The sequence below is a fragment of the Physeter macrocephalus genome, chromosome 8 (assembly GCF_002837175.3).
Source record: "Physeter macrocephalus isolate SW-GA chromosome 8, ASM283717v5, whole genome shotgun sequence".
NCBI lineage: Eukaryota > Metazoa > Chordata > Mammalia > Artiodactyla > Physeteridae > Physeter > Physeter macrocephalus.
This window is the reverse complement of record NC_041221.1, coordinates 101,732,311-101,748,693: the sequence shown is the minus strand read 5'-3', so window position 1 is coordinate 101,748,693 and position 16,383 is coordinate 101,732,311. Positions and strand designations below refer to the sequence as shown.

General features: G+C 35.4%; 1 protein-coding gene across 3 annotated transcripts in view; it reads right to left on the bottom strand.

Moving 5' to 3' along the window:
• Positions 1-5,928: 5,928 nt before the first annotated feature.
• Positions 5,929-16,383, bottom strand: part of PPIP5K2 (diphosphoinositol pentakisphosphate kinase 2) — an 80,187-nt gene continuing 69,732 nt past the window's right edge. For all 3 annotated transcript variants that reach the window (XM_028493113.2, XM_055086699.1, XM_055086700.1), the window contains 3 exons: positions 15,434-15,574; positions 12,170-12,295; positions 5,929-7,643 (listed from right to left, as the gene is read on the bottom strand). In XM_028493113.2, coding sequence (XP_028348914.1) covers positions 7,531-7,643; positions 12,170-12,295; positions 15,434-15,574 — 380 coding nt within the window. In that variant the 3' untranslated portion in view covers positions 5,929-7,530. The remainder of the gene's footprint in view (positions 7,644-12,169; positions 12,296-15,433; positions 15,575-16,383) is intronic.

Here is a 16,383-nt window from a genome sequence, read left to right as displayed (position 1 = left end):
GGTTTCCAATTTCTTCACATCAGCAATGATGCTTTTTGATAACAGTAGAGCCCGTGTTCTTTTATTCTCTGCCTCACCTCTCCCTCACTTTCTCTCTTTTCTCCCCATTTTTCCATCCATCCATCTACCTTTGTCACTGAGCTCTCTATTCAGCAATGACTAGCTTGTGAAAAATCAATGGGTTTTAAAAGCAGCAAAACCCTTTCAGAAGGCACACTAGGTTTCTTTTTTCTTTTAAAAATCATCCTTCCATATGTCAAGCACTCCTGAAGCACCTTACATAGAATGATAAAGAAGTAGATAACTTTCCTCAAGATACATGCTTGTAAGTGCTTGAAAATAGGTATCTAAACTGTACAACCATTATCCCACCAGGGTCATACAACTGTTGTCATTCACACCACACACAATATGAGATGGATGGGTGGGAGGGCAGGCGTGATTAAATACTGTGTTGCTTTTTTTTTTAAACTGCTTTAAGAAGGACTGTATTGCCTTATTTTAAATATTTTATTTTTAAAAAGGGAAAGGTGGCAGAATAACCTTGATTTGGGGGTGGGGGGTAGGTTTTGTTAGATTGTTACTAGGCAGGCTGTTCCCGTGGCAACAAGAGCAACCATAAAGGAGTATCAGGAGCTGTCCAGAACATCCTTGACTGAAAAATGCTGAAACACCATTGAAAACAGGCCTGGTCGACATTTGGACTATATACAACTCTATTACAACAAAAGAATGCAAACAATGCTTCCATTTTGTTCTTCCCTTTATGGTTTACCAAATTAACATTTCATCTGATCCTGCCAACATTGTACTGCAGGCAGGACTGGCATTATTAACTTCATTAATAAAATATAACTGTGATGAGAAGACATGGGCTTCTCCTTTTCTTCTTCTTCCTCCTCCTCTTCCTTCTTGTTAAAGGACAGTAACAAAAAAAGAAGCGATTCCCAGTTTGAAAATAAAGGAGGAATTATTTCTCAATAAAAAAATTATCCCCAAATATAAAACAGAAATATAAACTGTCTTCAACACAACTAGAAGACACCTATAACCTCAACCACAATATATGAGAAAGGGATGACATATGTAGTTGAGGTCAAACAGGATGATGCCTGGAGAGGATGCTCACACTGCAGATCTCAAAGTCACTAGACCAAAAGACTCCAAAATAGATGGCATAATCGGAGGGGCAAAGCCAATTCCTTGTCTGAAAAAATGGAAATGGGCTGAGTGCCAGCAGGAGGGAATTTTCTGAATACTACCTGGTACCGCAGAGTAGCAGGAGAGGTAAAGCCAAAGAAGGAAATATAGACATGCCACGTACAAGAAGCAATCTGTGGATGAGTCAGAAGGGAGGAAAGAGATTCCAAAGGTGAGTAGCTCTGCAGTTGCCAATCCTTGTTAGCAGGAGAGAACAAAAGGCTCAAAAAGCTCTCTCAGACCCACAATCCTGTCATAAGTATTTTCACTGTAACCCAAGAAGAACTATTAATCCAAAATGGTGCGCTAGGGAATTCCCTGGTGGCACAGTGGTTGGGAATCGCCTGCCAATGTAGGAGACACGGGTTTGAGCCCTGGTCTGGGAAGATCCCACATACCGCGGAGCAACAGAGCCCGTGTGACACAGCTACTGAGCCTGCGCTCTAGAGCCTGTGAGCCACAACTACTGAGCCCACATACCACAACTACTGAAGCCCGCATGTCTAGAGCCCATGCTCCGCAGGAGAGGCCACCACAATGAGAGGCCCGCGTACCGCAACGAAGAGTAGCCCCTGTTTACCGCAACTAGAGAGGGCCCGCGTGCAGCAACGAAGACCCAACACAGCCAAATAAATAAATAAATAAAACAAAATGGTGTTCTACCTACCATATGAATTTATACCAAATAGGTGAGCCAGAAAGAAACTTACCTCATTTAAAGAAGAGTAATGAGAATAACCTCGCACAGTGCTAACATAAACACGCTCCAAGAAAAGGAGGAAAGGAACAGGAGAAACAACAGCAGATAAAACCATTCAACAGAGAAAATGAATTCACTGAGCATACAAAATATGTGACCAAACATACCATCAAAATTCAAAAAATTTAAGGAAGTGAAAAGTTCATCCATATATACAGGTGATCAGAAACCACCTGGCAAAACAACCAAAGGCAATGCAATATGAGCTAAAAGAGTTCAGGAAAGAAAGAGAAAAAATAAAGACATCCCGGAAACAAGGTCACATCAGAAAGAATACAGAAGAAATAAGCTAAATTAAGAGAAGGCAAAGAAGAGATAAGGTGAAATGATTTCTTCATCTTGATTAACCAGGGGTTCAAAATATAACATTTAAATTGATAAGCATGTAATAAGGCATAAAAATATTTATAAAAGTTAAACACAGGAAGAACCAAGGAAATCAACCAAAATTGTGAAGTAGAGAAAAGGTAGAAGGAAGTATACTAATTGGACATTGCTCATAGCAGGGAGTCAGTAGCACCTAAAAAATTAAATGTATAATACAAAATTATAGTTAAAAAGAAAACTATTAGTGGAACCAAAGAAACGATAGCAAACATGGATAATATAATTGATAGTATACAGTTTATATTGATTACTTATTCGTTATCCATCCCCCTACCTCTCCCTCCTATCAGAACCCTAATTTGTGTCACATATCCATCCTTTCTTCATACTGTCATGGGCTCTAGGGCACTGTTTCTTAACTGAAGGTGATTCTGCCCCTCCAGGGGACATCTGATCGTGTCTGGAGATGTTGACTCTCACAATTTCGGGGGGGATGCTACTGGCATTTAGGGTAGAGGCCAGGATGACGTGACTAGCTCCAGGCCAAAATCCTGTATGTGATCTTTCAGACCTTATCATAGGCAATTACAAAGGCTTTGCCTGACAGGATTCATGGGGAAAAGCTGCCCTTCCCACATATAGTCTTCCAAGGGAGTTATAATCAATAACCTCTGGGCCTGCATACTCATATGCATATCTGCATTCCTAGCCCAGGCACCTCCATTCACAGGCCTCCTTATCAGGAAACCTTGGCTGAGACACATTTTAGATCTCTCCACTGAGACCTCCTTATGGGGCGGGCCTTAACCAAGACACTTTTCTCCACTATGACTCAGTTTTTTCACTCATAGCCTTTCCTCTAGTCCCCTTGGTTCATAAAATGGCAGGAACCTTTTATTCCAGGCTCCTCAGCAGTAAGACAATTTCCTCCACCTGTACTACCTGTCATTTGATTGACCCTTGCTCAGTGCCATTCTACAGGGAGTGGGGGTTTGGAAGAGTGAGGAGCGGGCACTGTTTTCCTACTTTCCTTTTTGGCCTCTCGCTTATCACGGTAAGTAAATAAAGACTTGATTGTTACTTTCATTTTGGCTCACTGTCTTAACCCTTCCAGGCTGGTGCAGGGATACTGCTAAACATCCTACAACGTACATAACAGCCTCCCACAATGAATTAACTGGTCCAAAATACCAACACTGCTGAGGCTTCTGGGGAAATCTGACCCCATCACCAGCTCTAGGGCCAATAAGTTCATAGAATTCTCCTGGTGAATGTTATTCATCCAGAAAGTGGACAAATGACCAAATAAGTTAGCCCAATCACACTGAAGAAGATGACTTACTATTCCATGGTTGAAGGAGAATTTTCCTCAATTTCTGTTGTGTTGGACATGAACAAGGCAAGATGAAGCCACTGGCAACCATCTTGTGAACATGACAGAAAACAACTTTGGGATAAAGTTTATTCTATGCTAGAGGAAACAGGGAGAGAACCTGGGCCCTTGATGACATGACTGATAGAACTGTGGCTGAAGCTCACCATCTTTGGACCTTCAGAAATGTTTAACAGTGAATTTCCTTATGATTTTAAGTCAATTTCAATTGGAGTTTTTCCTACTTGCAATGAAAAGTATTCTTTTACAAAAAGAAAAACTAAATAAGCAATAAAAACAGAAAATATGACTAAAAGCAAAGATATATTACATATAAATAAATATAATTAGACTATACTAATAAATGAAATAAGATACTAAAATAGAATCACAAAGCAAAACCCACTATATAGTAAATTAAAATATCTAAATAAATTAACACTATAAAAAATAAAAGGATGAATAAGGGTATATCAGGCAAATGCAAGCCAAAATAAAACAGGTCATAATCTTAATATCTGACATTTCAAAAGCATCCAATGAGAAATAAAATATTGTTATAATGGTAAAGGTAAAACCCACAATGGAAATTTAACAGTTGTGAATTCATATGCAACAGAAAACAGCCACGTACTGTACAGAAAAAAGTAAAGTAAAAACCACAGATGATAAGAGAACTTAACAGTAATCTGTAAGTGGAGAGTTTAACTTACCTCTCTCTCAAGTCATGACTAAGCATGTGACCAAAGGAAAAGGCTATAGAAAATCTAAATAATATCTTTAATCAGGATATAATATATATATAGTATAAAACAATAAAGAGATTTTGTATAGTCCTCCATTCTCTGAAAATAGAGACTAGATCTTCCACAAAAATTGACCCATGTAAAGAAAACTTTACATGCCAATAGTTTGGTACCCAGGATTCCATACAAAGGGACAGCTGTTTCTACTTGGACTCCTTATCACAAGGGACTCCTTCAGAAGGAGTGTAAAAATTGTTCCCATGGGCAAGAATGCTGCTGTTTGTGGTAGCACCAGGTACAGAGAAAGAGAATTAGAGAGAGGCTAGAGAGGGAACTGCTGGGCCATCACAGAAGTGATCCCAACCTGACCAAGAATAGCATGGCTGCCTACACTGTCCAGATAATAAGGCAGGGGTAAACTGACAGAAAACTAATGAATGCTCTATGTAAGGCAAACTTTGATAAACACACAAGTAAAGATTGAGAACTTTTTACCAAAGTATGAACACAAGACAAAAAAGTAAAATCTTAGTTCACACTGGCATGGAAATAAATAATACTGGAAGTATAGGGTAGATTAGAGTCAGCAGAACCTGGAAAAAAATCTAGGTGACCTTGATCAAAAAACTCTTCCTTTGTCTAAAGAGTTTTAACAACAGAGCTCCTGAAGAAGAACTATCATTTAACTTTTCTCTCATAATTGCCATCTATCACCCTCTTGCTCTAGGTATGTATATATTAAGCATACTGCCACATGTTCTCTGTTCATTTACTGTCTACCTTCTGCCTCCATTTCCTACTCAAAGGAAACATGATATAAAGTGTTCAGCATACTTTTCTCCATAACCCAAGACTGTACAACACCCCCAAAACATTTTCTAGTAGTTAAGAATGGACTACAAGAACTCATTAGAACCAGAGCAGCAGAACCTGCTGGGGCACTGGACTTCAAGGGCAAAAATTAGGTTTGAGTTCATATGCAGGGTTTTTAAGGGGAAAAGATTGAATAATACACTACGAAGACTAACATGCCAGGATAACTGAACAGTACCTTAAGCTGGGCTTTCTCATCTCTTTGCTGGATGGAGGATTAGCTATGAGAAGAAATATCTTCTAGTATTTAAAACAAACAAAAAACACACTTTACAGGGACAGAATCAAGTGAGAAACTGATGCTTCAGTCAAACTTCCATTGAATGGTGATAACTATAATTTCTTTTTGTTTGTTTTGGAAAATGAATCTAAGGTTCTTGCAAATAAAACTGTCCTGTCTACACAGCAGTTATTACCAAGTTTGGCGACTACAGTGAATTCATAGTTCTTGTATATCAATGGAAAAATGTGACTTGTACTGAACTTTCTAGTTAGTTTCTATTGCGATAGCTATGGCCAATACTAAGAAATTTTATCTAATATCTAAGATGAGCATTGTTTAATATTAAAATACTTTTCCTCATTCTACTTTGAAAGTTCAAAGGGTCAAAGAAAATAAAAAATAACTTGCCATTTAAGCCACCCTCTGATTCTAGAAATAAAATATTTTAATTCAGTTCCACTTAAAAAATAAAAGTAGTTTCTTTACTCTGACAATGAGCACATTAACCACATTTTCACATACAGAAAGCTTAGGTACATTCAACTGTTTACAAGACATGTCTCCATATAATACATTTACATTCATGTGAAATATATGAACTTATAGAATTGTATATATTTGTGACTTTTGCATCTGGTACCTTTTAAAATGAACACGTACTATGCTTATTTTCTAAAGTCAATTCATATATGATAATTTAAGGTTAGGAGAGTCTCTACTGAAGGATTTTAATAGCTGCATTCATATGAGAATTCAATAATTTTTCTAAACATAAGCCTCAAACTAAAGTTTTAGCAATTTAAGTTATCTAACTGGCAATGGATGCAATTCTTATCAGGATGTACTGTTTGGTTTACAGTTTAAGTCATTTCAAGTGGTTTATACAATAATTATTTGTGCATCAGGGGAAAGTAAGCACCAAGGATAATAAATATTGTTTCACATCATAGATGAAATCACAATGCAATAATCTCAATTTCCCTTCAAAATCTAATCATTTGAAATGAGCATGTATTTCAAATGCTCAATCTTTAAGTTATCTTAGTGAGATCAACTGATATTCTAGAGACAAGAATGGAAATGGTAAAAACAGATGCTATACATAATATCTACTAACAATGGAATTCAGATACTCTTCTTACATTGATTACCTCCATTCTGGAACTCATTTTTTTAGATCTAAAAAGAACTCTGAAAATAACTAACATTTATAAACTTGTCAGCTATATCTTAAAAAGAAACTCTAAAGATGTCTTTCTTGCCAATATATGAAGAAAAATTGTTCTGATGAACAAAAGCACCTTATGGTAAGGAAATATATAAAGAAAATATTTTCTACAAATTAATATACAAATTTATGTGCATAAAGGTATAGTTATCCCAGTTGCATATGTAATATTTTAAATAATACACAATAAAAATTCAAAACATAGATTGAAAAAATAACCCATATGCCAATACTCCAGTTATTAAACATTGCGGCATATATGTAATCATAACAATTGGGGAAAAAAAGGTTTCTAATCTAAATGGTCAATGAAATCTCTTTGGAAATATGCTTTTTAAAAGTCCCCAGTATGGCCATCAAATTTCAAGCTATAGGTTTTTGCAGCCCAGATCCTTTGAAAGTGAAAATGTGTACAGAAGCCACCTCACAGGTTCTTCAGCAAACAGCATTACTGTGTGACACTGGCACAGGCAGTCTGGGCTTTCCCGTTCCTCTTCTTTACCACAGGCACACAGTAAACATCACATTCAGAACAACAGACCTTTATCACCATAAGTTTTGCTACTCATAAAATGCTAATAAACATTGTTTTAAACATTTCCAGATCATGACAAAGGCCTTACCTGAATATATACAAAGAATTCTCTAGATGTCATATATCTTTAAATTAATACAGAGATGTATAAGGAGACACAAATTACTTGCTTTGAACTTTTCAGTCAAGGTTTATTACGTGTCTCTTTCTACTGAACACGTGATTTTTTATAAGTATAATGAGTTCCAGCTTCTGCTAAGAAGATTTCATTTTTTTTTCGCAGTGTTTTTTTTGTGTTCATGCATTTCTGTTTTGCTACTCACACCCTTTTTCCGAGATGAGGTATTAGGAACAACCATACTAGAAGGTCCACTGGGAGCTATACATAAAAAGAAAAACTACTGTTTAGATTTTCACAAGCAATCCAAGTTCACATAATACAAAACAATCAACAGAAGTTCAAATAACATAAAACAAACTTCTCTTTTTCCCTGCATTCTTCCTGGGAAACTAATATATTCTATCATTTTTAATTAACATCTAATGTCGTAACGACCTTCAAATTTATACTTCTGGCCCAGGCCTTTTCCCTTACCTCAAGATCTGTATATCCTGTACATCCTACTACAAACCTCTATATAGATATTTGACAGGAAATATAAACTTACCATGTTTAAAATTGAACTCATCATTTTCCCTATAAACTTCTATTTTCTTCAGTATCTCCTATCTTACCACTATCTAAAAAGCTGAAAGATTAGAGAACTAGAAACATTCTTGACTTGGGAATCATCCTTTTATATCCAAACCAACATCAAGCCCCAATGAGTTATCAAAAAGTTATTCTAAGCCAGGTTACACTTTTGTATGGATGGGTAAGTTCCTGCCAGACCAATCCTCCTCCTGCAGGTAACAAGTATAAGTGCAGGATAAAATATGAAAAAAACAACTACCTGAAGACATTGAAGAGTGAACAAAAGTAGGCATATACTACAAAAGAATCAATATTTGAAAGAAGGGAACAACAGGGAGTTAGTACCCCGTGCCCTTTTTAAAAAAGCTTTAGGCTTAAGGATAGGATCCAGTCTGCCCCATGTGGAATGGCTAAAACTACAACATAAAACTCAGTCCTACTAGCATGAAGAACCAGAAGAAAAGTATTGGGGCAAAAATAGCTGCTTGGAAGTCCAGTGGGGAATCCCAAATCTTTGTGTAAACCCTGATCAAGTGTGTGACTTGAGCAGAGTAAGCTCCTAAGAAGTCCGGCTCAGGCTAAAAGAAGTGAAGTGAAATTTGAGCTGTCAGTCACTTCAGAAGACATAGGTTTGCAATCTGAGTTCAGCCAACGTTAACTCTTTGCTTTAAAAACAACCCAATACTCTTTGGAGGAACATAAGAGAAACAAGAGAGTCCAGCGTTTGTCTAGGATACAATGCAAATTACTCAGTATATGAAAAACAGGAAATAAACCTTCCTTCTTGGGAATGAGAAAATTTATGAGACAAATCCTGAAATCAGCCAGATTAACAGACAAGAATTTTAAAGCAACTATTTTAACTATGCTCAAGAACAAAGGAAAATATGCTTATAATGAATAAAAATATAGGAAATCTCTGAAGGAAAAAAAACTACAAAGAAGAATCAAAACAAATGTCTAAAACTAAAGAATAAATATATGAAATAAAATTTCACTGGATGGGTTTAACAGCAGAATAGAGATGACGGGTAAAAGTGACTATCAACCAGGATTTTATTACCAAAAAAAAAAAAGTCCTAAGCATGCCATAGTCAGACTTCTGAGAACCAAAGATAAAGGGAAAACACTGAAAGCAGGCAGAGAAAAATAATCCATTAACCCATTGCATACATAGGAACAACAATTCAAATTAACAAAGACTTCTCAACAGAAACAAGGGGAATGACAAGATAGTGGAACAACATCCTTAAAATGCTGAAAGAAAAAACTTTCTTCCCAAATTCTCTGTCCAGCAAAACTACCTTTCAAGAATGAAGGTAAAATAAAGATTTTTTTTCAGGTATAGTAACAGATCTGAAGTATAAGAAATGGTAAAAAGATTCAGGTTGAAGGGAAATGAAACCAGATGGAAACAAACACTTAAAAGAAGAAATAAAGAACATTAAAAATAGCAAATATGTGGATAATTAAAGACTTCTTTCCCTTTTTAATTTCTTTAAAATATATATGACTCTTTAAAGCAAATATCATAACATTGTACTGTAGCCTTTATAATACATGTGGAAGTAACACATATGGGTAACTTTGTGTAAAAGATGGGAAGAAGGGAAGGTAAACACACCTATACAGTTGGAAGGTTTCTACATTTTACAGTAAGTGGCACAAAATTGACTTGAAGTAGACCATGAAAAGCCAGAAATGTGCATTTACTGCTACCAATAAAAGAATAATGCAAAAATGTATAGCTAAAAAGCCAACAGATAAGTTAAAATGAAATTCTAAAAAATACTGAATTAATAAAAAAAAACAGGCAGGAAAGAATAAAGGAATAATAATCAGAAGGAATAAACAGAAAATATAATAAAAGAGTAGACCTAACTCAACCATATCAATAATTACATTAAATGTTAATGGACTATCAACACTAACTATAAGGCACATATTGTTAGAATGGCCTTTTTAAAAAGCCAAATATATGTTGTCTAAAAAAGATCCCCTTAGGGCTTCCCTGGTGGCGCAGGGGTTGAGAGTCCGCCTGCCGATGCAGGGGACACGGGTTCGTGCCCCAGTCTGGAAGGATCCCACGTGCCGCGGAGCGGCTGGGCCCGTGAGCCATGGCCGCTGAGCCTGCGCGTCCGGAGCCTGTGCTCCGCAACGGGAGAGGCCACAGCAGTGAGAGGCCCGCGTACCACAAAAACAAAACAAAACAAAACAAAAGATCCCCTTAAATATGAAGACGGTTTGGTTAAAAAAAATATACACATGCATGAAGACCTAAATAGTCATTTCTTCAAAGAAGATATACAGATGACCAATAGGCAAATGAAAAGATGCTCATCATTGCTCATTATTAGAGAAATGCAAATCAAAACTACAATGAAGTACCACCTCACATCAGTCAGAATGGCCATGATTAAAAAGTCTACAAATAACAAGTGCTAGTGAGGGTGTGGAGAAAAGGGAACCCTCCTACACTGTTGGTGGGAATGTAAACTAGCGCAGCCACTATGGAAAACAGTTTGGAGGTTCCTCAAAAAACTAAAAATAGAGTTATCATATGATCCAGCAATCCCGTTCCTGGGCATATATCTGGAAAAAACTATAATTCAAAAAGATACATGCACCCCTATGTTCATAGCAGCACTATTTACAATAGCCAAGACATGGAAACAACCTAAATGTCCATCGACAGATGAATGGATAAAGAAGATATGGAATATATATACAATGGAATACTACTCAGCCACAAAAAGAATGAAATAATGCCATTTGCAGCAACATGGATGGACCTAGAGATTATCACACTAAGTGAAGTAAGTCAGAAAGACAAATACCATATGATATCACTTATACGTGGAATCTAAAATATGACAAAAATGAACTTATCTACGAAACAGAAACAGACTCACAGATATAGAGAATAGACCTGTGATTGCCAAGGGGGAGGGTGGGTGGGGGAGGGATGGATTGGGAGTTTGGGATTTAGCAGATGTAAACTATTATATACAGAATGGATAAACAACAAGGTCCTACTTTAAATTAAAGCACAGGGAACTATATTCAATATCCTGTAATAAACCATAATGGAAAAGAATATGAAAAAGTATATATATATAAAACTGAATCACTTTGCTGTACAGCAGATATTAACACAACATTGTAAATCAACTATACTTCAATAAAATAAATTAAATATATATATATATATATATATATATATACCATGCATACTGTAGTCATAAGAAAGCTGAAGTAACTAAATTCACATTAGATAAAATAAACTTTAAGACAAAGCATTACTAGAAATCAAAGAGGGAAATTTCATGATGATATTGGGGCAATACATTAGGAAGTCATAACAATCAAATGTGTATGCACCTAATAACAGGGTTTCAAAATTCACAAAGTAAAAGCTGACCAAATTAAAGAGGGAAGCAGACAATTCCACAATTGTGAGTAGAAACTGCTCTCTAAGCAACTGCTAGAACAATCAGAACCTCCTCTCCCTTGTACGTGTTGCCCTCCCCCAAAATGGTAAATACGCAGAAGATCTGAGTAACATTATCAACAATCTTGACCTAATGGATACTTACAGAATGCTACATCAATAAACTATGGAATAATTCTTTTTTAGTGTACTTGGTACATTTATTATGCATCTAAAACATAGAGAACAATGTACCATGATTTAAAGAGTATTCAAGTCTTAGGTCTACTGACTACTAGCTACATGAACAGGGACAAGTCATAACCTCTGCAACTTTCTTCATCTGTAATGGGCAACAACACAATCAAATACGCCAAGTAAAGACAGAAAAAAGCTGATAAAAGATAGTTGAATTTGGTAGTTACAGTACCAGACTGAGAATGGAAAGATTAAAATACTCTAGGAAAAGAGAAAAAAAAAATCTTTCAAACAAAATGACTAAAGTGATGCCTTGGCTCAACAGAAAAGCAAAAGAAGACAAGACAGTCCATAAATCAGTTTAGAAAAGTATGAGTATGAAATATATTTTATTAACATATGTGAGAGGAAGGGGGGATAATTAACGGAGAAAAAAAACCCCAAATATGTAAATAGGCTACAATAACAGAGTTCCTAGAGTCTAATGATCCTACTTAAAAACAGATCTTTACATCTACAAAGCAAGCTATTATTTCTCCTCTAATTGCTATATTGAATCCACAAATTCACACACACTCCTAACCTGTTTTGCTGCTTGCTTTAGTACTCTTTATGGTAGCTGCTGGCATTGGGAGGATCTTTGCAGGTGTATATGTATTTAAATATACTTTTCTTCTTATTATTGGACTGGAACGTGAAGCTGAAGAGGCTGGAAAAAACAAACAAACAAACCCAACATGGTAATTCAATAATTTTCTGACAATTCTATCAAATCTAAACTAACTAGATTACAAATAATTAAATCAGATTGTCTTCCTATATCACCCAGATAAGATTTATCTTCAAGCAAAAGAAATTTAAAGATTTTTTTTTCTTTCTAATTAAGGTGGGTAGATTGAGAGGTGTGAAAAGGACAAGTAGATACAATTCTTAAGTATGAAGTCCTCTGGGAAAGGATAGGCTGGAGTGGGGGCGCTATTGGCATGAGATTTTGGGTTCCTAAACAAAGGGAGTTAAGGAGATAACAAAAGATCAATTTGCCTATTTTTGCAATTTTGGAAGAGGACCTGATAGCAATAAACACTGTGTCTCTAAAAAATCAATATGTGGGCCAATTATGGCAAATGTACCTTTGGTGGTTGATACCTACACTGAATGAATATAAATTTCACAGGCAGAAGATCAAAGTAGCCACTAATAAAATAATACACAAGTGATTAAAAAGTGCCTAAAACATCCTATAAAGCACCACATCATTACTTAGCTCTTTTCTGCTTGCATTTTTTATCCTAATATAACTTCCACCTCTAACTTAACCAATTAGTATTCTCACACCTTTTCCACCAACCTGATATTGTCAGTGGCTCATTGTAAGCTATCTACTAGTTACCACAAAATTAATTTTGTCCTAGGTGAGAAAAAAATCTGTGAATGACAGATATCAACAATGTCTTCTCCCTTGTAATGAATGCCACAAATTCAGTATAGTTCTATATTATGATGTTACTTCCTTGACAATCCAGGGAATTAAGTATAAATTACATAAATATATTGTGATTACTAAATATTTATTCTGCACTTACACTATAAAATACAGGATTCAGATACTTCCATCATAATTGGAACCCTATTTTCTTTAATCAAAGAGAATGGAAAAACCATACACTTTAGGCGACCTGGGTTTTAGTCTTGCTTGAGCACTAACTGGTTAATTTCCTCAATGGTGTCTCTAAGTTTTTCTCTTAAAACAGTAAGCTTTTCCCAAATGAAATCTTAAATAAAACGGATCAAAGCAGATACTCTGATTGAAGCAACCACAGAAGACACAGGCCTAATCGCTCAGCATCCTTCTCTTCCTCATGGAACTTCCTAAAGCTCTTGGGAATATAGTTTGAAGACCAATGAATTAGATTAACTCTAAGGTTTATCCAACACTATGAACTGCATTAACTATATTTACTTTCTCATCTAGTTCCCTTAGTAAGTAATGGAATGAAATTTTAAGAGAACTAAAGGGGTTGGGGTACAACTTGTGTCCATAATATAGAGAAGAGTTAATGAGAACTAGAAAAGGAATTTAATATCCTTCATTTCATTAATATACCTCAATAATACACTCTGAGGAGCAGAATTCACTAACCAAAGAAATGAAGCCATCATAAGATAGCAGTGCCACAGCATAAACATTCAAAGATTACCTTTTGGAAATATTCCACCAAAATTCTCTTTCCAAAACAGATGTCATTACTGCTACTTTACCTTTAAGTAATTTACTAAAGATCTTCTAAATTCAAAGCAACATTAATGCCTACCCTAAATTCTTATTTACTAATTACAGTCTTTCTTTAATCTCTATTTTAAGATTATAAATCCCTGACCCAGGGAAGCATTGAAATGTCAAGTATAAAGAAGGGTAAAAGAGAAAAGGAGAATTTATTTATTCAGTTTCTCTACTGCATTGAGGGGCAGCATTGTCCATTCTATCAGCTAACAGAGAACATAAAAGGAAGAACATCCTTCAGTTTCCTGACTTTGACTGTATAGCTTGCAGGTCATTTCATTTAGAGTATTATCAATTCTCAGAATCAGACACATTCATATGTACATTTAAAACTGAAACCTACTTCCCCAAACCATTCCTAAAGTGCAATATTTTAGAACATTCACACCAAGATACCTCTCCATTACCCTTAACGGTTAAAAGCTGACCTCTACCACCAGATGTGAAAGAGAAAGGCAAAAATGCAGGGGGCACTGTTTGGACAGAATACACTGAATAGAAATCTGTAGAATAATACATTGTGGTTCCCCAGGAAAGGGAAGAGAGTAACAGCAACACACGAAAGTGGCTTTCATCCCAAGACCTCCAATTTCATTCTTGGGAAAAACATATTTACAGCATTCTCCTTACAAAAAGGAGTTGGTATACATAGAAAGTTTGTACCTTTCCTAGGATATGACTAGAACTAGCAAGACTCTTAACTCTAAGCAGAGCATTCTCTTCCAGAATGAATGCTTCCTAAACTGGAAATTCCAATGTGTCAAAGGATCCTACAGAGCTGAAAAAGACAACAGCCAGCTGACTTCTCACATCTAAAATGGTAGCCCTGAATATTTCCCTAAATGAAGTCCCTCAGAATAGTTCTACATGATGTTTAAATGCATTACCAAAAAAAGTGTTTTCTCAGCAAGTAAGTTCTGGAAAATGTGGGTATATAGGTTTCTTTATAGAAAGAAGAACCTTAGCTGTTTATATGCTGATGAAACTACACCTCTTGAAAGGGAGGTGGGATATAATAAAGTTTCCAAAACTTACTTAGCCACAAACCACCCCCCCTTTTTTTACACAGAGGAATTAACCTCTTCAGAATATTTTCCGCAGAACACAATTTAAAAAACTGTTGTCCTAATTTGCTCTCTTTAGTTAAGGGCTCTTTCTGAGTCTATATGACTGCTTATCAAAAGTGGTGAAGGGATGGGCATGTGGCATGTGTAGGTTAATATAGACTGATGTTTTTTCATTTTTAAAAAGCTTATTATAAAATGACATACAATAGGAATATGAAAATAAGACTATGACTCTATATTACATGTTGCTGATTTTACTGCTGGGTCTTAGATTTTTCCCCCCTTTCTGTAAAAAAGAAAAAGAAAAAGTCTTTGTGGAAGAGACAAGACAACAGCCTGGTACATTGCATATTACACCAAAGAATTCTAAATAATCTTCTCTTTCTCTCCTAAAATTCTATTTATTATCACTATTGAATTTATGTTTTTATAATTATTTTTATATTCAGATAAACTCTATTACCTAAAAATCAAATAATAATAATAATAATTTTCCTACAAATTTCAGGGGTCTTCTGTGGAACTTCACTTGATGGAGAAGCAATGGAAGCAAGAAATTCATCCACCTGCTTTAAAGACAGGGCATTGTGAAGAGTTTCTAGAGGACAAATAGATGGCACCATCGAATACAATTCAAAGCCTGAGGGAAAAAAAACAAAAACAAAAACAAGAGTTGGATATCTTAAAAATCATTAATTAAAAAGGAAGAAGACCATTACTTAGAACTAGACAGTTTAGGTCTTTTCAATCTATCACATGCAAACACATGAGATCTCTGAAGTCATGACACCAGATGCTATGCAGTGTGGGGTTGGATCAAGATGTGACAAAGATTTCATTTTAAATGTAACCACATAGTACAGCATGCACACAATTTCATTCTGTATTTTGGTAAAATCTAAGAATAATACTTAAAGAAAAAAACCTGGGGGAATAATAAACAGAAAAAAATACAGGTTTTTCAGTTTTTACTTTTTAGAATCAGGTCTATTTGATAGGTGAATAAGCTGATGCCATAATGTGTACCTGATGCCAGAATGCTAAAGGTAACTTCTTGTTGAAAAACAATTAAGCGATTACTTGTGAAGAGTGATTTTAAATACTTTTCTAGTCATAACAAGGCCAATAATACTCTCTAGTGTGACCCCAAAATAACATCCATTCATTTATGCTGAAATTAAAATTCCAAAACATATTTCACCTACCTTTATTGAATTAACACAATAATTCTATTGTTGGAAATTGCTAGCTGAGTGAAGTCAGGCCAAGTAAAAAGCAATACAAAATACAAATATGTTTGTATTCAACAATGGCACAGGAATACAAAAATTTCATGAAACAAAACCATGCAGATATGTATTAATACCATCACTGAAACAAAAGCACTTAAATATACAGTTTTTTTTAAACAAATAGGACATAGGTTATTCACTTTTTATAAATATTGCC